The sequence below is a fragment of the Phoenix dactylifera genome, chromosome 12, assembly GCF_051530095.1.
Source record: "Phoenix dactylifera cultivar Ajwa chromosome 12, Ajwa_hap1_PhDact_Kaust_v1.1, whole genome shotgun sequence".
NCBI classification, from domain to species: Eukaryota; Viridiplantae; Streptophyta; class Magnoliopsida; order Arecales; family Arecaceae; genus Phoenix; species Phoenix dactylifera.
Window position 1 is genome coordinate 26,785,148 of NC_143201.1, and position 24,154 is coordinate 26,809,301.

Here is a 24,154-nt window from a genome sequence, read left to right on the forward strand (position 1 = left end):
TTGTCAAAAGAGTATCACATATTTCCAAATCAATATTTGTCATCACTTCCAACAAGTAACCTAGGTATCTAGATTTCAATACCTCCAATAATCAAACAGCAAACTCATATAGTAATTACATCTGACCGCTTGGTTCACAATAAACCATGGAAATCCAGTACCTAATAAGTGATGATTTTGTTTGCTTTGACTGAACTCAATGATAACCCAGATTTAACAATGTTGCATGGAACTTTGAATGTAGATATCGAATAAGTGAGCCTTTGTATGATGCAGAAACTAGAAAATCAAAATTGATTTTGTAGACGATCACTTCCTCGATGTCTGCTTGTAACATACATTCATGCGGGGGGGATTTGATGTCAGAACATATCCCACAACCTCTCCAGTGCCAAAAATCCCGTGCCACAACTCTGACAAGCACACAGATGTCAATAATTTTGGCAATCAATAAGACAATGGCTGACTTTCCTCACAACGCAAGATAATAGAGTTTCCTCAAGCTTGCATTGTCAAGATATACTCAGAATGATTGTTGGAGTATTAAGGCTAGTCTGTAGATCAGTTAAGTGGAAAAGGATGGGCTTCTGTGTTGAATACAAACTTATCCAGAGGAAGAACATTATTGTCTCCAAACAACAAATATAAATACTTCAATGTTTCCCCCAAGAAGAAAGTCTCCATCTTGTCTCTTTTCCGAGGGGGTGTTGTTGTGACATCATCCAAACAAGTATAACCTCCAGAATCCACCTTTGTATATTTTTCAAAGGCCTCAAAGATCTGCCAGCCCCATTCGCGGTATCTGTTCATGTTCCATATGCAGATGTCAAACAACAAAAAATACAAACAAGACGCGTAGCAACACAAAGAGAGTTGTAAACCTTACTTTGGATCTTCAGTAATACGATACAGCACAAATAATGATTCCACAGTTTCTGGGCGCAAAAGATTATGACGATCATTGTGTTTGATGATTATATCATTTACATACTCGGAGCTTTTGTTACCACCACCAGGTCCCCCTTCAGAACCACCCTGGTTTAAAAATGAAACGCTCAATTGACCATCTGCATGGCCAAAAAAAAGAATGCAAAAGGATCCACAATTTGAAAAGAATTGACTATTCATTTTCAAATACCAATAACATCCCTTCAATTGGATAACAAACTCACCTCAATATGGAAATAAACAATTTCAGGAGCAAGACCAGTAGAAGTCACAGAATACATTTCAAAGCATGTTTTTGCCAGATCTTCAGCAAGCTTTAGATTCTCCAAGTCTTCTGCAGTTAACAAATTACCTTCAACTGCCTTTTTCTTTGTGATACCTTTGGTTGCACCAAGTGCAAGGGTGCCTGGAAGGAAACACACCTGCAAAATGGCAGTAGATGCAACTCCATATAAAAGATGAAATTACATAAAGATTGTGATCATAGAAGCTCGACAAAAAATTCTGATAAAGCAGTTTCCTGATGCCAAAAGGGCAAGCGTATGATAAAAGCATAAAAACTAGACCTCCAAAGTCCAAAAAACACAAGATTCTGCATTATACAGGGTTGCAGATAATCAGATTAAATATAAGTTATTTATGAACTAAATTAAGTGCGCATTTGGGAGCATATTCTGTAGTTGCTTAAATGCTACTCAATTTATACCAATATACCATATGAAATAGAAATATCAAAGTGTTGAGGAATTGACTTCTCATCAGAACTGAATTTTTAAGTAATGTTTACTTACATAATTCATAAACGACAACTGAAATGTAGGCAACCACAGATTGCACATGACAGCAAGAATTTGCTTAGTCCGGGCATCTTCGTCCGCTTATTTTCTTCAACTATATTCCATCAGATCCAGCAATTTAACAAAACCCACCATAACAGAACTGACGATTGTAAAACAATATTATTTCTGGTACAGAAAATTGAAAATGGAATTTTGAAACTTTGTGGTATCTAGAGCAATGCCTACTATCAGATTAAATGTGCACCTGGTCATGTGCTTAAGAGGCTCCTACCAAGATCTCCTAAGAATATACCTACAAGCTAGTGGCAACAGTAGCATGCATGTTTGCATATGTTGTGGGAAAGGAGGGGTGATGGCATCACAAAAATCTGATTAACTAGCCACTGAACAAATTCTTTAGAATCATACAAATTGATAATGTCATGGCTTAGTTTTCCCAAAGGAGTTCAGATCTGGAGGATGAGCCTCCCTTGGAGCCAGGAATTAGACTAATTTCTTTCTCTTATGGTGAAGAGTGCCAGAATCAATTTTCCAGCTTTCCTCCATGACAAAAAGGCCAAAGCAGCTAAGAAAGACTATTTTGCTTCACTCTTTATCTATCACATCATCTTCTAGAAGCCCAGGGCTTTTCATTTAGCATTGGCTTCAGCAAATCAACGCTCTATCAGGTCAATCTGATTTTGTTTCAGTACAATTATTGTTGGCTTAATTTCACTCGGAAAATTAAAGAATAGTTTTCTTTGGCATTTTGTATATTCTTGAGCAAGGTACACCTTACCGGCCCAAACCATATGGTATGGAGCATACTGTACTGTACCGTTTTGGTACCGGTAACTGGTACGGGTGGCGTACCGACACTCGGTACGCCAAAAAAACTATATCATACAGTACCGACATTGTGCTTGTGTGGCACCAGTACGGGGTCCGGTACTGAGATGACGAACCATGTTCTTAGGTATTTGAACTTGTGGATATTCTAACCAGTCATTTTAAGCAGCTTATTTCACCTTGCTGTGTTCTGTTTTGGTACACTAGCAGCTGTTACCTCATCCCTTAGTACATCCTGTCGGGTGTTTATCATCTTTGATTCTTTAGCATAATTTGGAAAGCACAAGGACTCTCTTCACTTTTCTATTGGGTCAGATATTTGACAGTTAGATTTCATTCTTAATTTGATAATTAATTTGATTTTATATTTTAACCCAGTTAGATTCTCTTTTCACTCCTTGCCTCCTATCAATTGTATCAATCCATGTTCTCTTGCTACACCTCAATATGACAAAGTTCCTGTTTGTGCTTCCTGCAGCTTTTTTCCAGTAAGCTTCTTTCGTGCATCTTTACTTCTAATGCATCAACCTTTATGCCTACAATCCCATCTATCCTCTCTTGCAAATTCATGCCATAATTAAGCATGAACTAAATGGTCTTCTAATGCAGTTGTTGCCTTTGAGAATCTCATTCAAAGATCTATATCTAAATTTTTCTACGTTTGATGACCTTAGAAATTGTGACTGGTCAAAACAGAGCCATTTTTTTTCAGACGACCCTTATATGTCTGCGACATCAGAAACATGTCTACAAATGAATAGTAATCATAAGAAGATGATATATCAAGAGACAATGAACTCCACTTAACCTTCCATGCCTTAACAATAACAAGTATGTATTCATGCTTTCAACAAAGATTTGAAAATATCGCATTAATGAATAGGTTCCAGCGTGGATCACATGCGGTATGAGAACTAATTTATTGGCCCTTTCACCATGGATATCCTTGACCATGTTTGAGATCATGAAAGTGCAAAGCATAGACTTATTTATGGTTCTGGCAGAATATCAGGACATATTAACTGTTTTCTGAAAAAAGTTGGATGTAGCATTCCACTTTTGCAAACTGACATGGAAGCTCTTAATATGAATGAAAGATCATAGCTCTCATGATAATATACAATAACATTTTGTTAAAAAAAGCTTTTCATAAAGCTTATCAGCAACTTTGTGTCCAGCTGCAGTTGTCTACATAAAGGACTGAAGAAAGGTCATGTAATTGCAAGAGATAAAATGTTCCCAAAGAAAACAAGTTTCTTTTTAGTTTTTAACCACCAACATGCTAAGATGTGTTACATACCAGGTGATCCATTTTGGCACTGAAGCCACCATTAGATCCATAGGGCAGCTCCCCAACAAAAACCAGCCCTTTGGGTATGGATTTCCGAACAAGAAGATGTCTGACCCCTTTCATTGCTTCTGTATACATCTCATATAGATACTTTAGCTGGCTATTGCGACCAGTTTTTTGTTGAATCCACACTTTAATTAAGTACTCATAGTAACTGTCACCACGAGATCCGAGCCGAATGTTCTCTCCATTAAATTGACCAGATTGGGGACTGTGGTCACAAAAGAATAAGGACCATAATGTGTTTCATAAATTGCATATATTGGTAAGAAAGTCATTAACAATAGGACAAAGAGTTGGAAAAGAATAACATATATAAGAAACAGAAATTTAGCCAAAGATTATAGCAGCTAAATTAATTAAGAAGTTCATAAGAAATATTAATCCTCATTCTTTGAAGGACAAATTTATTAGGATATTGAAAATCTGCCAAACAAATAGACAAACATGTTTGGTTAAAAGATTCAAGAAAAGGCACACATTCCCAGCATGCACAGTAAAATTTATCAGGAAATAATACGATATATAGGAATTACAAAATTCAACCAAAAAATTTAGCAATAAAATCAGTTAAGTTGTTTATATGTCAAATTTATCCCATGTAACATGAAGCATTATTTATTAGATGCAATCAAACGTATTCCTGGCATGTTTGTCTTTAAGCTCATTGCTCCATTCTTCAGCTGCAATTTCATCCAACTTGTAATGGTCTAACCAAGTGCTGAAGCTCATATCCAAAAAGTATGGAATTACACTTAAAAACAATGATTCTCCCTTAATAACTCATCAAATTCTTCAGTTATCTTCCATGCTGTTATGTGAAATTTTGGGCTTTAGTTCTTCTTAGTATGATATCTTTGTTAATTTCCTAGATTTGAGAAAGATAAGCTCTGTGTCACTTTATGTAAGTCTTCCTTGGACCTCCGCAAAACCTATGAAGGGCCATAATAGCTATTACTCAACAAAATTGTATCAGGTACAACGAAGTTTACATGATTTCAATGGAGTCTCTGACATGAACAAACCTGATGGTGAGGTAGGGATAATAGCAATAGCACTGCTTCAAGTTGTTAAAGACTGTCCAGAGAATATTATAATTAAAGAGCAAGCATTTATAAGAACAATCATGTACAATGTGGACTTAAACAATAACTAAATCATAAAGTTTGTGGATGCTGATCTAATTGTATGAAGAATGGAGTATGTTATTGTAATAACCATCATATTTTTATGGATGCTTTTCTACATGTAAGCATGTACTTATGCATGTGTATTCATTCTACTGCTGTATCCCACCCATACTGTATCGTATTTTTTCAAGATTTCTTGTTTTCATGTATCCACATCATTTTTGTGTTCATATTGCATATATGTGTCCATGCTTCATAGCAGAAAATTCCAAGGAAAAAGGATTACAATCAAAACGAATTTGATTCATATTACTATGACATTTCCCATTTTTCTACATTTGAAGTTTTGAAACAAACAAAAATGAGGCATTCAAACGAAGCATCAAACCGCGTCTTAAAAAACATTCTCCTACTCACAAATTTATTTGGGACTTGTGTTATCAGAAAATATAAATGAAAAACAAGAATTGCTCCAGTGAAGTACATCCAAGATAACTACGGAAAAAACTAGCAAAGGCTGTTAGTACATTGTCCTTAAGCGCATAATGAAGGTCTGGTCAACTTCACTTTGAATTACACTATAAAGCAGTCGTGTGCATGACTTCATGACATAATTCTTAATAGTAACTAGGTCAGACCAGGATAAAAACTTGTCAAAAATAAAATATGATGAATGCTATCATTTGCTAAAGAGAAAAGAAATTCAAAGGAACAGAACTGCAGATTACAAGTTGAACAGAAATCATTTACCTGATGTAAATAGGCACCAGACCTTCCACCTTGGGAAGTGTCCTTAAATGTTCCAATACCTTCATTGCCTCTGAACCATATTTTGGATCACCTGAAATTTTGCTGAGGTAGTTAAACTCAAGTTGCAAGGTTGAAACTTCTGAAGTACTGCTCATGCCATCAGGAGAAGGATGGGCTGTACTATCATGAAGAATGACATCACTGAAAGGAATTGATGTTGGACTTGAAGTAAAAGCAGATAACAGCCTGTCAGCCAAATTCTTTGCTATTTCTAAGAACACCTCTGGCTTAGCTCCTTCAAGAGTCACGGATATTCCACTGTCTTCCAAGGTGCCATGTTCACCCCCACTTAAATGATAAGCGCTGAGAAGGCCCCCTAAAACACGAATGGTAGTTTCAAATAAATTGACCTGCCCTTTTGTATTGATTCTTTCAGTAAGGTGTTTTTCTATCCACATCCCTGCTTCAGAAACAATGTCATCAGCACCCATAATCATGGCTGTATCTAAGGAATCTATGATGGTTGCGCCTAGACCTCCCAAACCATCAATTCCTCTATGACTCAAGGGCATAAGTTCATCATAACCCATTGCATAGGATCTATAGCCAGACCAAGCATGGTGAAATGTCTCTTTAACCTTTTGTTGCCTAGATATCCATTCAGACATGGGATATAGCTTCTTTTGATCAAAATTAGAAGTATCATTACGCACTTCAGCAGGAGGAAGTTGAGGAGGAAGCCGAGGAGGTTTTCTCCAAGATCTTGCAATTGTATGGACAACTCCCTTGGAAAGCTTATCTTCCCCAACCACCAATCCATCCAAAAGTTCACTAGGCGGAGAATGATTGGAAACTTTATGTCCTACCATTAAGTATGTTAACCCAACAATCATCAATAGCCCTAAAAATTTTCCTATGCTGCATCTTCCGCAGTCATATCTGATACTGCTAGTAACCAATGCCTGAGTAATCACCTACAGAAAAGAAACAATACATACAAAGAATCTTAGATTCAACTCATAATATGATACATTAACTGTTATAAATGTCATCTCAGATGTGATTAGTAATCAATAACTGAGTTATCATCCAGAAGGAAAAAGGCAGGCATAGGAACTTATCATCAAAGCATCATTCTATATCCTATTGCTATAAAAAGATTATGAAGGTGGTAGATGACAAGATGAGTTTGGGATGCTCATGCTATTGGAATGAGAAGGGGGAAAAGACAACATTGCAAGAAAGGCAGTACATCTGGCAGACATTTTAAACAGACCAAAATTGATTTCTTCTTATAATAGCAGAAGAACGAAAAAACCATTACAGGGATGGGACATCTTTACTTCCATTCAGTAATCAGTATCAGTTGAAACTACATATTTCTTATTTGCTAAGCTGAAATGCAAGTTGCAGAGGAAGACTGGTTATATAAATTTGACCACAAGGCTTCCTTGCTGAGAGCGAAGTATGGTGACCCCATTACTTCGGATACATTCAGAGCCGGACGTGGATCTTCCTTTATTTGGAGAGAGATATGTACTCGTACCCTGGGGGTGCTGCCTATGATCCGATGGGAGATCGGGGACGGCCGGACTATCAGTATCCTAGAGGATAGATGGCTATCGGAGGGCAGATTGCAGGATTGGCCCACACTGATGGATCACGGGTGGCTGGAGGGGCGCACACTGAGTGCTTTGTTTGTCCAGGGGGAGCAGAGTTGGGATGCAGACCTCGTTAGACGGGTTTTTGATGATCAGTTGGCAGATAGAGTGTTGGCCTTACCGATCCCGATGGGGATGGCAGTGGACAGGAGGATATGGAGTTTGTCCGGGAGGACGATAGTGAGCTCCCGCGATATAGCGCAGTGGAGAGGAGGAGTGGGGACCCGACATTTTGATGGTGCCTGGATCTGAAGACTACGTGTTCATCCACGCATCGCACTATTCCTGTGGAAGGTAGCATGGGGTTGCCTACCCACTAGGAGTGTTCTGATGCGACGGGGAGTACGGATAGCTGCAGATTGTGTTGTCTGTCCGGAGGTGGAGGAGTCTATCTATCATGTGCTAGTCGAGTGCCCGCGGGCTGTTCAGATTTGGAGGTCTGCAGGGATCGCCTATGACCCGGGGCAGAGATGGTCGTCCATAGCCGAGCTCATCCGTTTCCTGGAGTTCCCAGGGGCAGGACCCGGGGTGGAGGAGAGAGGGACTCGTGTTGCATATCTGGCTTACCACTCCTGGTTAGACAGGAATGTACGAGTCTTTGAGGGTCGCAGCTCGTCCCCGGGGGCGGTGGTGGCCAGGGCCTTTTTGCATGCAGAGGAGTTTTTTAGCACTGCTATTAGGTCACCTTCCAGGTTGGCCAGGGACATCTGGGGTACCCCGACCGCTCTTGTAGCGCCCATCTGCTTCGTATCCTGGGTACCCCCACCCCCTGGCTTCCTGAAGGTGAATTTTGATGGCAGTTTGGCAGCTGACGGTAGTGGTGGAGGTGCAGGCTTCGTTATCCGTGATCATGATGCCAGGTTAGTGGCACTGGGGGGGCAGCGGATCTTCGATGCATCGGTGGTATGTGCGGAGCTCCGAGCCGCATGGGAGGGCATATCTTATGCGAGACGGATATTGCATGCCGACCAGGTCATTCTTGAGGGCGACTCAGCCACTGTGATTGATTGGATTAGGGGTTGAGGTCGTGCAGGTGAGGGTAGACCGTTACTCATGGATATTCGCGGACTTTTGCAGGCGTGTGGAACCCATCAGGCTACACACGTCTACAGGAAAGCGAATTGTGCAGCCGATTGGGTCGCTTCCTATGCGGCTCACCATTCTGGTGGCTTTACTGTGCGGGAGCCCGACACTGTGCCGGAGTCTCTTTTAGATTTACTTGCTTCTGATTTTGTTGGCCGTATTCATACCCGCAGGGTATGAGCCGCCGTTGCACAAAAAAAAAAAAAAAAAAAATCAACATTGTGAATTCTGTGGAGTATAAGTAAATTTTTCAATCTTTTGTTATTTCAAAGATAATAGCATATCAAAGCTAATGAGGTTGATATAACTACACTGGATTCTTGTGACATTGTGAACCTTGGACATGCCAGGTCAAATTGAACTGATTGAGAAGGGAGAAAAAATAAACAAACAGGGTAATAAACAAGGAAGAAATTTGAACCATATATTTATTACCAACCTATTCATTCTCTAGGCATCATGTACAGAAGAGTGTAATTTGAACTGATAATAGGATCAGGCTAACTGGAGATTAGTTACAGAGAGAAGAGAACAGTGTGCGAGTGGAGAGGTTGGGTTGAAGAAACAAGTAATAGCAGAAATAATGTTGAGGTTCATTGGTGCAATTAAAATTTAACTGGATAGGCACAGGAGAAAAGAGAGGGACCGTGAAGGAAGCATGAGAGCAAATGAGTTTTAAGGTAGCATTCAGATAAGGAATCAGAATAGACTAATAATTAGTGTGGGAACAGGAGGATGCTGGTGGTCACTAATTATGTTTTTTTTCTCCCAAATGAAGAAGATATGATATCCTTGTAGTCTATAAAACCTTTTTTGTTTCTCCAATACACTCTAAGCTGATTTAATGCATCTTTGTTCATCCTGAAAAGTGATTTGAGCGAATTCAAGAAGCCTACTACCAACAGCTTTCATAACATGAGTGCAATGGTTTCAACCAATAGAAAGATCTGAAGAAACTTGAGAAAGATGACATAATCTTTAATCTTGATAACTAATCACTCCAGAAGATTACTATTTTTGCATACCCGCATAAATTCTGTATTCCTGTGCATATACTAATACTGCAATTCCTTCTTTGCATGCTCCCAACCATGATTTTATTGGTGATGACCCAAGAACCCTCTGTGAAGATAAAATTGTGACATGCACATTGGAAACTTCCTATTTGGCTATAAAGGGCAACACCCCAAAGTCTTTGGCCCAGACAAACCAGCCTCCCCTTCTATCACACAAGAACTAGAATCTCTAGTCCCCAAAATCCTGGCCTTATTTTTCTATGCAAATAAAAAAAGCAGGAAAGGTGAACACATTAGTTTAACTTCTCTACTCCCTTTAGTGCAATTGGTTTGTCCATATCCCTATCCTTTCTCTCTCTTCAATCCCTATCCATTTATTTCCACTAAAGACAAACCCCTATGATATCTCTCCAGGCCTCTCACATCTCTCTTACCCACCCTCTATCTCTCGCCCCTACTAAATAAAGAAAGAGAACTGAATTAACTATTGGTTATTGTTTCCATAAAACTGTCCACCTAAAATCTCTCTAGACACCCCACATCTCCCTCTCTCCATAAAGAAGGGAAAGAAGTGAAGATTATTTTGCAACATATAAGATTCAAATAATCTTGAGTTAGCAACTAAGGCATGTATCATATGATAACAGATCATTTATCCTATCACTTTCATCTGGCTGCTTATAACTTTGTTTTGTACTTCTTAATTTTTTTGACCATATGCACATTTTTTCCTGTGGTAGTTTTGAATGATATTTTTCTTTTTTTACATTTAAAAAATCATTTTTAAGTTTTCGGACTTGCTTATCCATGATATTCATCTCTCGTATTACTACCTTTTAAGTTTTTTTCCTCAATATTTTCAGTTCCTAGAGCACAATCTTTAAATTTAAAGGGAGAAGTATCAGTTTAATAATTAAAATAAGCATTACCATCCTACTTATGCATAGTTGATAAGCCTAGTAATTCATTTTAGATATTTATATTATGAAAGGTACAGTTTTTGTTATATATAAGATTTCTTTAAATAAATCATCTGTTACTAAATAATTGTCAAGCCCCCCCCCCCCCCTCTCTCCACACACACACACACACAAAAAAAGGAAGAAAAGTTCTGGCTCCAACAAGTCCAAGGCAGACCATGACTAAAAGTTTTTACCAATAACTAACCTTTATGTAAGCATGATGAATTTGATTCTTAATAGTCAATACCATGAATAACTCCCTCTTCTTTGAATGAAAAGTCTTTTACCAATACACTAATTACTTCAACATAGTCAATAATATCATTTCTAGCTAATAGAATATGGCGTGACTAGGACATACCTCACTGCACACATACCATTAGATATAGTAGATCCAGTCACAATCCGCTAAAACTTAAGGAGCAAGTGACTTAAACCTGTCTCAGGACTAGCCTACATATACATAAGTTTGCATTCAACATGATAGTTACCCAAGGCTTAAAGCACCAACATGTTCCTTACTTTTTTTATAACATATGTAGCAATTTTTGGGTAAAAATCATGGATTATCTTCTCCTTGTTAACAGATGTCTTTATGAAACTATGCTTTCATGTGCCAATTGATATTAGATCTAATGCCCTAGGTTATGTGAAAGTGTCGATACAAGTGCTTTCATGTCAAAACAGTCAAACTCATTTTGTTTAAGGAGGTCAATGACAAATCCATTTTGTCAAGAAGCAAACCTAACCATCATTTTCACAAGATTAAAATTGAATTAACATAATCTGAAGCAGTATAGATTTTGAATCAACAACCAATGACGAGCTTAAGAATGGGCTATGGTTTTCTCATACAACATGCATATGCAATACATGGTCAAACAAGAAACCTTTTTAATGATGGTGTGCTACATAAGGCGACAACCTCCCTCTACGGCTGAAAACGGATCAATAAAGATCAGTTATTAGTACACCCATATCCATATTTTTTTTTTTACAAATATAAATATGGGTACAAATGTTAGTAGGATGCAAAAATTCATATCCGTAATTGTTTTAAATGGTTGGTACATGTTGGAGATTAAAAGTACGGATAAAAATGTGGATTAAGTCAAATAATTAAACTTTATGACCATAAAGTCAAAGATATTATTAAGTAGAAAGTAAATCAAGTTAATAACATGTTAATATATCATTCATTTCTTTAAAAGTTCATGAGTGCTATATAAGATTAAATAGGATTACAAATAGAATTGGATACTCGGATATGGATCACATATCCATATTTTTTTACGGATATAGATATGGACATGGATATTAGTTGGATGCTCAAATTTTATCTATATCCGAATAGATTCGGATTTAAAAGCAGATCCAAACAGATATTATCTAGTTCACTTTCACCCCTACCTCCCTCAAAAACCCAAAATATCCCACTGTCCCAAGCAAGGTGTGATCATTTCTAGGCCTCTTGATATATCATCACCTAAGTCATATAAAATTGTTCTAGGCCTCTTGATATACCATTTCTTAAGTCATATAAAAGGCTTCAGTGTTTCATGAATGACTTCTTATAAAGTATATCAAGATCAAAAGATAAATATTGTTTTTAATTATAACAATAAAATTTAAGAAATAAATTCTTCTCGTGACTCTACTCAAGAATACAATAAATAACTAGTAGCTGCCAAATATGTCACTCCAGGTCATCCTTCATTGGTGATTATGGAACCAGCATGTGATTATTGATAAGCATAGCAATAAAATCTCAATTATCTAGACAAGTTGCATGGAAAAATTTCCCAAATTATGATACATCGACTTGCTGCTTTATACTAAAGAAGGCAGTAAGACTATGCATGTTGTGAATATAAAGATGTTAAATTATCGATTACATTGTAGCTAGTTAATATGTCTTATTAAAAGTCCGTCATATTCCATTTGATCTACACTTGAAATGCTAAATGAACATTACTAATGCAATCAACAAACCTTTTATATAAGAAAAATAATGAATAATATGCAGCTAAGAATAAAAGCATAAACAAAGAACCTTGGCTTTAAGACAGGCAAAGTGCCTTGAAGCACAGGTATATTGTACCACCCAAGGAGCAAGCACATATTTTACCACATTGAGTGCAGATTAGGGCTAGAAATGGGCTCAGGATGGCTTGAGGACCATCGTGTGGACTAGCTTCGGGTCGGATTTTGGACCTGGCCAAGAAAGTCTGAGTTGGGCTTGGATCTAAGAATGGGGCCTAATCAAATTTTGGGCTGAGTTCAAGTGAACCCAGGCGTGATCTGAAGGCCAAGCCCAATACCTAGCTTGAACCAGGCCCGATTTTTGTGCCGACTTAACCAAGACCTTCGGCCAACAAGGATCTTTAACCCAATCCAACATGGCCCCACCATCGAATCTATTTATAGTTAGGTTTTCCCATTTCCCTACCCCTCTTCTCTCTTAGTGTGGTGTGCATCCTCTCTCTTTGAGCGCCCCATTCCCCTCCCACTCCTCACCCTCTCCCTCCCCATTCCCCTCCCCGACTCTTCGTTCCCCTCCAACTCCTTTCTTTCACCCTCTCCCTCCCTATTCCCTTTTGATTACTCCTTTCCCAAAACCTGCATTGATGCCCCATTGGGGTCTTCTCTTTCCTCCTTCTCGAGGATGATGGATTATTCGAGGAGGGAGGGAAGATGAGGCTATCTGGTAGATAAAGACAGATTGATGTCGGCAATGGAGGGAGATGATACACCCAAAGACATCATTTGATCCCTCCCCATTACAAAAAACAACCCTAATAGCCTTATCCATCCTTCTCTTTTACCAATTAGCCCCCTTAAAATCCTCTCCGCCCCTCGAATCTATCCCTCCCCCAACCAGCCACAACGCCATAATGTCTATAGCAATGGGACCTATGACTTTTGCTAGCATCAGGTCACCGAATACCCATCAAGCCTGGTCAGGCCCTCGTAACAAAGCCACTATAAAAAGAAGACATCGAAGTAGTGATCATCCAATCTCGCTCTGACATTCACCACTAAGTCAACACTGCCTCCATCACCGCCAATGAGACCTCCCGCTTTGATGACCTCAACTAGCAAAGTCCCTCTCCAGCGTCCAACCCTTGGCCTCCATCAAGAGGCTCTCTGAACTCTCTATTCTCCTCATCTACTTTCTTGATTATTGGATGTTCTCGGATTGAAAAGGATGAAGAGAGGAGAATAACGATTAGGGTGAGGACTATGTTAGGATTAGGGCCAGGGTTCATGGTGGTGGTAGGGGAAGGATTCATTCTGGTTAGGCTCGGCCTTATGGGCTTAGTTGGGTAGGGCTCGTTAAAGCTTCAAGCTAAACTTGGCCTCAGGCTTAGGTCAAGCTTGGGCTTGACCTCCAAAAGTTTTTTAGGGCTTTGTTCCAACCTGATACCCGAGCTTAGGCAGAGGTGTGGGTGAGGTCAATCTGCGCCACTTCCAGCCCTATTGTAGATTGAGTAAAAGCAGCAATTGTATTGATATGATTAATATAAAAAATGCCATTGTTTAAAGTTATGATTGAAATTGCATGACCAACACAAAAAAAAATGTTTTGATTTTGAAAAATCAACAATGAGAAAGAAACAAGATTAATCAAATAGATTCAACCTCTCAAATAGTAAACATGCAAGATTTGCACTTTTATTTGTAAGATTTGAGCTCAAATCACCTTTGTAGGGTTTCAAGTTCAAAACAACAGTGAGTTCTTAGCGTATCCATTAACCTTTCGCCTACAGATTTGTGCATCAAATATCTTTGTGTAAGTATTTTTTTTTATCCACGACAAAACTTTCAAAGAGAAAATCATGCAATTATTCATGAAAATATGATTTACACCTTATTTGTTTATGGAGAAGATTCACAATCCACACCTCAAAGACTCATACATTTGTCGACCTTAAGATTGACATGTTTCAAATTATTATTGAAAAATTTAATGATATTTATACTTTGGAATGGCGTGAAACACGAGGCATGAAAATGCTTTCTCTCACCAAAAAAAAAAAGTGAAATAAAAACTTTAATGTTTTCATATCTTTTATTATATATATGTAGTTCTTACCGGAAACTATCAAAACTATATACATAGAGATCAAAAGCATTGTATCTAGAACACTATCTAATGCATATGCTTGAATTGTTTTTGTTTATCTTTATGCTATATATTTTTTCTAATGCTTTAACATTTTTGAGTTCTCTATATTCTTGGCTGAAACTCCAGAACTCAAACAAAAATGTTGAAAGTGCAAATATTACTAAAACTGAAGCTTAATGGGCCTATTTGAGGAACCACAACTGAGTTTTTGAATCTAAGAGGATGGGACAGATACAATGTCGTGGTGAATTTACATGCACAACATGACTGACACTCGAAATCTGCCCTTCGTGAGTGTGGTCCCTTCGTGAGTGTGGTTTGAAGTCATTTGATCATATGCTGCTATGCACATAACAAACTCTACTTTGAGAATGGAACACAGGCCCATCTAACAAAGATTTGAAAATTATCTAGTTGATGATATTTTAATAGTTGGTGTTTCCTTTGAATTAGGATACAGAGCATATAAGTCATAAACCTGAAAAAGAAAGTAAATGAATTTTCAAACAAGTGGTAGAAAATGGTGCAAATCCATCTTGATCAAGAACACTGATTAAGGGAATTAAAGGACTTGTTACTTTGTATCAACTTCTTTTTTAAAACCTTAAGGCCCTGTTTGGATGTTTAGGTGCCATGTCCATAACACAGCTCCAGCAAGGTAGAGAATAGAAAAGTTAAGGCAAGAGAAGGAAACATTATGAGGACTGGAGCAGGTAATAACTTCCACTGCATGAGCGTCTAGACCGGGCGTAAATGATATGCATCATAATCTTACCTAGTCTTTTAGTTCCCTGCAGGCTACACCACAATCCCTTCATCTCCTTAAGTTAAGTAGAGATCCTAGGCGATAGGTCAAGCAATTGATTTTAGACTTTTATGCCCATGTATCTAAAAGCAGTAAGAAAATGGTCATCAATTAGAAATTCTTTGGCTTGCTTAAGACCCAACAAAAAGAAATAGTCTTAAATTTGAAAGCAATAAGGAGACCTAACTCAGCCTTAGTCAAGGGCCTACTTCTAGATGACTATTTCTTAGGTGAATCTAATAAATATGCAATCATAAAGCAGAGTGAATGGCAATAGCTATAGAGAACACCAAGATGGTGATTGTTTGCCTTTTCTACATAAAGAATTAACATGAAGGGTGAGTAAAGATTCAACTCAGAATCTTCTCTCAGAAAAAAGACTGACGAGAAACAAAGGAATAAGGGAAAAAGTTAACCTATATCTCTTTTCTTTTCTTCTTGGATCAAGAACGACATGAACAAACGATGTTTTGCAAAACAAATATCAATCAGCTTTCTTGACCTTTCACTCCAAAGCTCACGTAACAGAAAAGGAATCCAGCTAAAGAATCAGATCCACCAGCCATGTCAAGTCATCTCGATCAAGAACATAACAACAATTAAACTGCGATCAAAACTTCTTTCTGACAAGCAAATGACCCAAATTCGAAATAAAACGCCAAAACAAGCCCATCAAACCACAAAAATCCACAGAATTGTAAACCAAGAACACGTGAAGCCCTTCAATTCGCATGAAATTATATTAGCTCACAACTATCGCATTGCAAAAAGAGAATAAAGAAAAAAGAATCAAAAAAGAAGAGGGCAATCAAGAACTTGGAAACGGAGGAGGGAAGGGAACCTTGAATGGGGATCGGTGGCGGAACTTGGCATTGTCGTAATCGACGTCTTGCATCGAATAAGGTAAAGGCCTGGTCGACATGTCCGCTGGTGTGAGGAATTAGGGTTTCTACTCCTCGTCTTTTCTTCGCCCCTAGTATCGCTTCTCGACGAGATCTAGGGAGCAAGAACGGGGCACTGGGAGGGAGAACCGGAGAAAAGGGGGAGCAGCGGGTCGGACCGCTTTATAGCGTTTCGGAGTTGGAGTCAACCCGGGGAAAAGACCGCGTATCGGAGCCCGATTTCTGTCGCTCCAGACTTCGATCGCGGCCGGACCAAGAGAGTGGGAGAGGGAGCGATGGGCGGCTGGCAGTTGTCCGTTAACGGTCGCAAATCGGGACACGTTGTCCTACCCAATTGACGACTGACACGTGTATATGAACTCTCGGTGGAATTCCTGGGGATTGATCGGCTGCTTAAGCGAACAGCTCCACCTTAATAATAATTAAAAAAAGAATCGTATTTAGTGGTAACAAATTAGACATGAAGTCTTAAAAAAAAAGGGTTGAAAATAAGATGTTTGCGAATAGAGTTGTACCTCCAAGCTGCATACTATATATGTAGATATGGATCTTAGGTTTTTGACTCTCTTTTTTTTTTTGTGGACGAATGGACTTTTTATATTCAGGTCAAAAAGCATAGGATGGATTATGCTTTCTGATAATTGTAAAAAAGAAGTTGCAAGGCAGTCCTTACGTGCTATTTTTAGAAAATAATATCTCACAAGATTATATAATGTCATTAATACATTTCCAAGTCTCGGTCCAATTTAATAGTCACTTCGGATTCTAGATAGAATCATTTGAGATGAACTCAAACAAACTAGTTTGAGCTTTAAATTCTTTATAAATTGTTAAAGTGGAAAAGTGACTGCATCCTGACCAGAGGTATTGTCCGCTTTAGAAAAGTCCGTACGTATTGCGCGGCACGTGTCGTGTGCAGCTCTTAATGGGCAATATTCCCCTCATGGCTTTGTCCTTCTTGAAAGGGCCCTCCGGAAGGAAAGGGACGACCCCTCCTTACCCTCCTTATAAGGTACAATCCTTTCCGCTACTCTTTCAATGTGGGACTAAAGTCACAGGTCCCTCATTTGCCCCCCAACACTATCCCCCTAGCGAGAAGGATTCGTGCGAGGAAGTTTCGGCAGGGCCCTTACTCTAGGGCCATCTGTTAGAGCAGAAAAGTGACGCGTCCCGACTAGAGGTATTGTCCGCATTAGGAAAGTGCGTACGTATCGCGCGACGCGTGTCGTGTGCAGCTCTTAATGGGCAATATTTTCCTCGCGGCTTTGTCCTTCTTAAAAGGGCCCTCTGGAAGGAAAGGGGTGGCCCCTCCTTATAAGGCACAATCCTTTCCGCTACTCTTCCAATGTGGGCCGATCTCCGAGGCTGGCACATGGCGTGATTTGGACAGAAGGCACAGCTTGCTCTTGTCGAATCCTTCCCCCTGGGAGGGTAGTGTTGGATGGCGGATCGCCGCTTTAAAAGCGGAATAGGAGCAGTCGTCTCTTCGAACACTGGAGTCCCATTATGAAGCCGCAGCACAAATCGCCTCGAAAAACAGAAAGCCGCCGCCTTGCGCCTTCATTAAAAACATACAAAATCACCTTTTCTCTACTTTCGAAACGATAAAATGATTGGAAGCTGCCTAATCTCATCAGCATGACAGAATTAGCTACTTCCTTTATTCGAGCTCGAAACGGCTCGAACTCGGAAGTCGAGGGTAGTGATGGGGGAAAAGTGGACCACCCCACAAGATACAATTAAAACACCTGAATCCGACGGCAAATGTAATCTCAATAAGGATGGCCTCAATAAGCATGGCCCCGACTGGCACGATATCAATAAGTACGACATCAACAAGCACGACCTCAACAAGAAGGACCTCGACAAATATGACCTCGGCAGGCATGACCTCGGCATGCATGGTCTCGGCTGAGCAAAGCCCGATTGACCTCGAGCCGACTCTGACTCCACCAACAATCAAATCGGTCCACCTAAGGAAAGGACCATCGAATCCTCCATATTCGGGATCAAATCCCGCAATCTTCGCCACAACGGCTGTCGATATTTGAATTCACGCAATTTCAACCGATCGCCAGCTAGCCCGAAATCTCGGACCCTCTAAGGTAACTCATTTAAACCAAAATTTGCGCAATCATACCCGATTGCATGTACTCTAGGGAGATCATCTTCTTTCGGGCCAGAAAACACCTCTCCATTATCTCCAAAGCCCCTATCTGACTTAAGCATCGGAGGGCTTTTGCCGGAACCCCCAGCCAAAGGCTTTTTGCAGGTCCGCCGGAGACAGCCGTCCGCCACCGCACGGCAGCAGAAGCCCCTCCTCCTCGGCTCACGGTCGCCCCGGGTCTATTTTCCAGCAACATGAATCATATGAAATATATCTATAATATTGGTTGCTCAAAGCAATATTATTTTTTACCTTCACCAAAGCTATGAAGCAATAAGCACATATTGAAAAATATTTCAGATTAAAAAATACATGAATACATAAATACTAAATTACAAAATTTTACTTTTGATAGCTTTACTCTAGAAAACTTCTCTTTTGTTAGCTTTACACTAGAAAACTTCTCTTTTGATAGCTTTACACTCGGATGATGAATAGTGCTAATCTAACATTGAAACCGAATGTTACAAAAAGATATGCTCTCAACCTACAGCATTTCGATCTCATCTTTTGTCCAGTGCCGGCATAAGAAAAACCATAGAGAGGTGCAACAAGAAGATAACTAAGCATTTTCATTCTCATAGTTATATAATTAAAGTCGCATTGTTGGAACTATATAATTAAAACTCCTCGTGGAGGGGAAAATAAATGAGTATACCTTATAGCATTTATCAATTTGCCACATACGACAATAGGGGAGAAAATGACAAGAGCATGCTGGTGGAAGAAATATATGCATAATTTATATTTATATGGCAATAAAGATTTCAACAAAAAAAAAAAGTCCAAATCGGCTTACCTTTTTTTTTTCCTCCGAGGAAAGAGATCTCTCAAAAGATATGGATAACGAACTTTCAATATTATAACCACATAAGTGAGGCATTGGCTTCTACCAGCCAAAAAGAGAAAGTACTATGAATATATCATTAACAAATATTATAAGATTCATTTACCTTTAGTAATTAAGACAAGTATGATATGTCATTATTAGATTTATGTCCATAAATTGATGTTGTTAGCAAAAGTTGAAGGTGTTGATTGTAATAACTTTCATGTTATCACTCATCCTGGGTTGTTAATTTACGGGTTCTCGATAACACCTAGAGAAGGAAAAAGATACCTCCATGTCATAATTTGATTTGCTCATTTGTTGTTGTTTGCCGTGGTAGGACTGTCATTGGGCTACCCTGGCCCGAGCGGATTGAGCGACTCGACTCAATCCAAACAAATGGGCTCATGCTCAAGATTTTGGTCCCAAAGAATGGTCAAGCTGAAATGGAAGCTTTTCGTGCAAGGTCCGGGCTTAGAAACGCGTGACAAAGAAACTGTAGTCCAAATTGGACATGGACGGGCCCCAAGGCGTCCATCTGGTTGGGCTCGAATCCTAGGTTCACTCTTTAGAGGTGGCTCGGCCGAATGCAAGATGTTCAGCATAGTTTAAGCCCATTCAGAATGCAAACCGTTAGCCAAGTTTTTTTTGTTTTTTTTGTTTTTTTTTATTATTATTATTACTTATGACCCTGCACAGGCATGCATAGCTTGTTCATAATAACAGAACATCAAGTAACCTATGTATATTCATAAGGAAACTAACCTCGCGATACATTCTACTAGATGAATGCAAGAATATATAATTAATGAGTCGTGTTCAAGAAATAAAATTTAATGAAAAATTGACCTCCTAAGGTGGTAGATCCTGGCTCCATCCCTGTGGTCGACCCCCTTTCACCTGTGCCAGATTAAATCGGTCCTCCACACCCTGTATGGCACTGTGACGAACCCTCCAGTGGTTCTAAAATAAAGCAAGCGCAACGCTATGAGGCTCAACCTTGCTGTGAAACAAAATCTTCCCCTCTGAACTCCTGGTGCCTTGGGGGAAACAAAAAGAGGCTTGCATGTTCTTTTTTATATTGCAGATACGATCCTTCATAACATTCTACGATCTCCGTCATATATCAAATTCATATGAAATTTTGCTGATTTTTCAAGTACGTTGCTGGCCAGCCTATCCCATATAGCCAATTCATACAAGAAATTATGCATATAAATGTTAGAGATTATCCATCATATGATGCTCACTTTATTGGTTCTCCATAAAAGTTATGTTGCATCTTGACTGGCACGTGCCATACGAATCTTTGACTTGAATGATGGTGTATGCCCGTCAATCCGCACTTACGAAATTTGATAGTTTGTACGTGGAAAGAAGATAAGGAACTGCAGAAATTTCCTGACGTGGAAGGTGGTATGATCTCTAATCTAATTCAGCATAAAATTAGTACTAGGATCATCCTGTGCCGCATGATTGTATCAGCGAGGATCATCACATTTTGCCGGTACGCTTTGCCACGTGGCAACATCGGAACAGAAAACCCGTACTCCGCGGCCAGGCGGGTGGTAATATCTCGCTGGCATTCTCGACTAGTTAGCGAGCAACAAATAAGTCCGACCACGCACGTGTCGACGCAGGATTACGGCCACATTCCCACGATCAAAGCCGGCATTGATGTGTTACCAAAAAAATGAAAAAGCCGGCATTGATTCCCTCAGAGAAAGTGGAAGATTGAATCAGATCGAGAAATTAACAACCAACGACACGTACCCTCCTTTCCGAGAAATTATACCCTATTCCAGGTGCACCACGTCGGCGGTGCACGACGGTCATGAGCTTCCGTCATACGGCCAGACGAGCCAGATCAGCACTCCGCTTGACCTCCCCTCTCTCCGATGAGAAAATCCTAGAGAATTGGTGAAGGCGTCGTCGAAGGGGAGGTCGAAGAAGAGGAGGGAGACGATGAGAGGGCGGATGGCGTTCTCGAGGACGAACTCCTCCTAGGTGACGGGGTCGTGGGCAGCCATTCGGGCGACGAGGCGGGCCTGGAGGCGCATCGAGGCCTCAGCAAAAACTTGGACCATAACAGGGACGGCGAGGTTCGTGACGATGAGAAAGATGGGCTCGCGGTCGGCGGAGAGGTTGGTGAGGGCGGCGGCGACAGTGATGTGAGCGTCGAGGGAGGCGGCACCTTCGCGGAGGAGGGTGTGCAGCGGCGCGCCGCCCTCCTCGATGATGATCTTCTTGTTGCGGCGGCTGTCGAGGCCGAGGGAGGTGGCAGCGTCCGCGCGGTCGAAGGGGCGGATGACCATCCGAACGGCGGCGATGCAGCAGGACCAAACCCAAGAGAGGATGGGTCGGCGGAGGTGATAGGGGAACTTCGTGGGCTGACATGGCTCGTCCGGCCACGTGGCGAAATATCACCGACGTGGTGCACCTGTGGGGTTTAATTTCTTCTTATTTAAAACTCCAAGAACTTCTTTAATTCCGGCCCCATTCCACCCTTCCATCAATCCCCGAGATTTCGTAACTCCCCATCACCACCGCTCCTATTAAAGCCCCCCCACCAAATCTGAGCGAAGGAAAAGAGGAGCAAGAAAAAGAACATAGGAATGGCGGCGCAGCAGGCGATCGAGAGGCAGAGGGAGCTGCACCTGCCCAAGGGGCTGCTGCCGCTAAGCGGGCTGGAGGAGGTGGGGTACAACCGGGCGACGGGGTTCGTGTGGATGAAGCAGAAGAAGGGGAGCCAGCACGTGTTCAAGAAGATCGGGAGGGCGGTGTCGTACGCGACGGAGGTGACGGGCTTCGTGGAGGACCGGCGGATGAAGCGGATGACCGGGGTCAAGACCAAGGAGCTCCTCATCTGGGTCTCCCTCTCCGACATGTACATCGACGACAGCGATCACACCAAGATCACCTTCAAGACCGCCGCCGGGGTCGGGAGATCATACCCCGTCTCCGCCTTCGAGGAGGAGGAGGAGGAGGAGGCGAAGAAGTGAGCGCCAAAGGGGCAGTTTCGTTATTTCAGGAGTAAAGTATGATCTCTTACTATAGACTCGCATGGATGTTTTCTTTATTTTGCATCTCTTTGGGTTCTCGGCAATAAAATCTTAAAAGGGTTCTTGGTGTATTACTGCCTCTGCAAGGTTTGGAATCTGTCGTAAGGAACAAATGATGTTTTCTACTGTTTAAATTACCACAAATCAATTCTGCTCCTAAAAGAGATAAATTATTTGACCTCTCGTCTAATTTATTCAATTTTTTGGGAAAGGGAAAAATCTATTACAATATTTGCTGGAACTTTGTTAAGAGAAAATTTTAGAAAGACAGAGGTGCTTCCAGCATGAGAAAGCGAGAGGAGAGGGATGGGATGGGAACCAAAAACCATAGCTAGAAGGATTAAATAAATACATATATAATTTTTTTAACAAATTATTAATAAATAAAACAAAATAATACTACTTACACAGTTAGAGTAGTCAATGTTTCATATACAAATATTTTTGAATAATACTGTACAATTATTTTTTAAAATTAATATTCAAGATAGAATTTCAAAGGGTAATTTATAAGTTGATTTCCAAAATCAATATGTAACTTATATTTCTAACAAATAATGAAGCATTTTCTAAATAATTGTTTCACATATCATTATAATAAATAATTTATAAACTATTTTTCCAAGTCAATATTTGATAATTCATCAATCTAAGATTACGGCCACCTTTTCCTGTGATAAGGTTCTTATAGAATAGGTTTAATGTACTGCATTTAACCGTTGTAGTTAGATTCAGTGTACTGCATTTGACCCCTGTAGAAGAGGTCTAATATATTACATTTATCCTTATGGAGTAAGTCCAATATACCATATTTAAGCCATGCGGAGTAGCTGTAGTCTATCGTATATAACCTCAGCTACGTAGGTCCAATGCAATCAATTTTTGGAACGATCTAATTGCCAATTCTTAACCCTATTGGCAGGTCCAATTGTTTTGCAGTTGCAGTTTCATTTAATTTCCAAATTATGATGATAGCTCTAACAGTTTATTAAATCCTGAATCATACATAAATATCTGAAGAGTATCAAATATTTGTGAATTCTATATTGTTTTAAAGAAGTATTCCAAGCACACCGAAAGGTGCATTGTTTCAAAGAAGAATCCAAAGCAGTTCCAAAATGTGAGATTTTAAGAAGAAAAGATATGATAAAAATCTATAACTATGAATGCACATAATTTCAAACATATCTGAGAGTTTGAATATCAGGATATTCATCGTGCTTAATCCAACTTAAATGCAAGCTAAAGAACATTTGGAAAAATATAGACACTTTACCGTTTTCACGTAGTGCTCATTGTCAAGGCACTAAAATAAAAAGTTGTTATGTCCCCTACCTCTGCCAAACTGTTACTGTAGTTAATCTTCCTTATGTAATCATACCATGTCCTCTTTTTTTTTTTTCTTGATGGTTGAGTGCAGGTGCAAGATGTATCATGTCTTTCTACCCTCCTAGTCCCAACCCTTGTTAAAAATGATCTTTGGCAATAAAACAAGATGCCCCATCCATAGACAGAATATCAACAGTCATTAAATGACCAAAAAAAAAGCAAAAAAATCTCCTTCAAGGTTGATATGGAAATCCCTTCTAATGATATTTTGTTGCACTAGGTTGGTGGGTTCTCTTTGCAGGCAGCTTAAACACTCCGACCTTGTTGCTGGATCGCAGAAAAGAGGCTGCCGGTGTAGACCCAACAACACCTGCAACCCCCACAACTTTTGTGCGATATAAA

At 39.9% G+C, this 24,154-nt stretch overlaps 2 protein-coding genes across 4 annotated transcripts; one reads left to right on the forward strand and one right to left on the reverse strand.

The window, feature by feature from the left end:
• Window positions 1-16,622, reverse strand: LOC103702402 (mannosyl-oligosaccharide 1,2-alpha-mannosidase MNS3-like). 2 transcript variants are annotated; one of them, XR_015972454.2, is made up of 6 exons: window positions 16,305-16,597; window positions 5,808-6,781; window positions 3,877-4,138; window positions 1,173-1,370; window positions 887-1,067; window positions 1-802 (listed from the first exon to the last, which is right to left on the reverse strand). XR_015972454.2 is itself a non-coding variant. In XM_008784870.6 (6 exons), exons 1-6 carry the CDS (start codon window positions 16,383-16,385, stop codon window positions 562-564), a joined length of 1,905 nt encoding a protein of 634 aa, XP_008783092.1. In that variant the 5' UTR covers window positions 16,386-16,622; the 3' UTR covers window positions 1-561. The 2 variants fall into 2 exon arrangements, 1 of the variants encoding a protein (XP_008783092.1); XM_008784870.6 differs by having other exon boundaries at window positions 887-1,035; window positions 16,305-16,622.
• Window positions 16,623-21,841: 5,219 nt separating this feature from the next.
• On the forward strand, window positions 21,842-24,149 carry LOC103702331 (uncharacterized). Of its 2 annotated transcripts, none has more exons than XM_039130336.3 (2): window positions 21,842-22,399; window positions 24,033-24,149. In XM_039130336.3, the coding sequence occupies exon 1, from the start codon at window positions 21,977-21,979 to the stop codon at window positions 22,361-22,363; it is 387 nt and encodes a 128-aa protein (XP_038986264.2). In that variant the 5' UTR covers window positions 21,842-21,976; the 3' UTR covers window positions 22,364-22,399; window positions 24,033-24,149. The 2 variants fall into 2 exon arrangements, with proteins under 2 accessions (XP_038986264.2, XP_088565569.2); XM_088709443.2 differs by lacking the exon at window positions 24,033-24,149 and adding an exon at window positions 23,844-23,935.
• The last annotated feature ends 5 nt before the right edge of the window (window positions 24,150-24,154 follow it).

Excerpts from the sequence above, each read along its gene's own strand:
- LOC103702402 (XM_008784870.6), bottom strand. The coding sequence starts at position 16,385 with ATGTCGACCAGGCCTTTACCTTATTCGATGCAAGACGTCGATTACGAC. Across the intron at positions 4,139-5,807 it reads CTGGTGCCTATTTACATCAG|TCCCCAATCTGGTCAATTTA; the intron begins GTAAATGATTTC and ends TTGTGACCACAG. Across the intron at positions 1,371-3,876 it reads GTGCCAAAATGGATCACCTG|GTGTGTTTCCTTCCAGGCAC; the intron begins GTATGTAACACA and ends GCCATTTTGCAG.
- LOC103702331 (XM_039130336.3), top strand. The coding sequence starts at position 21,977 with ATGGCGGCGCAGCAGGCGATCGAGAGGCAGAGGGAGCTGCACCTGCCC.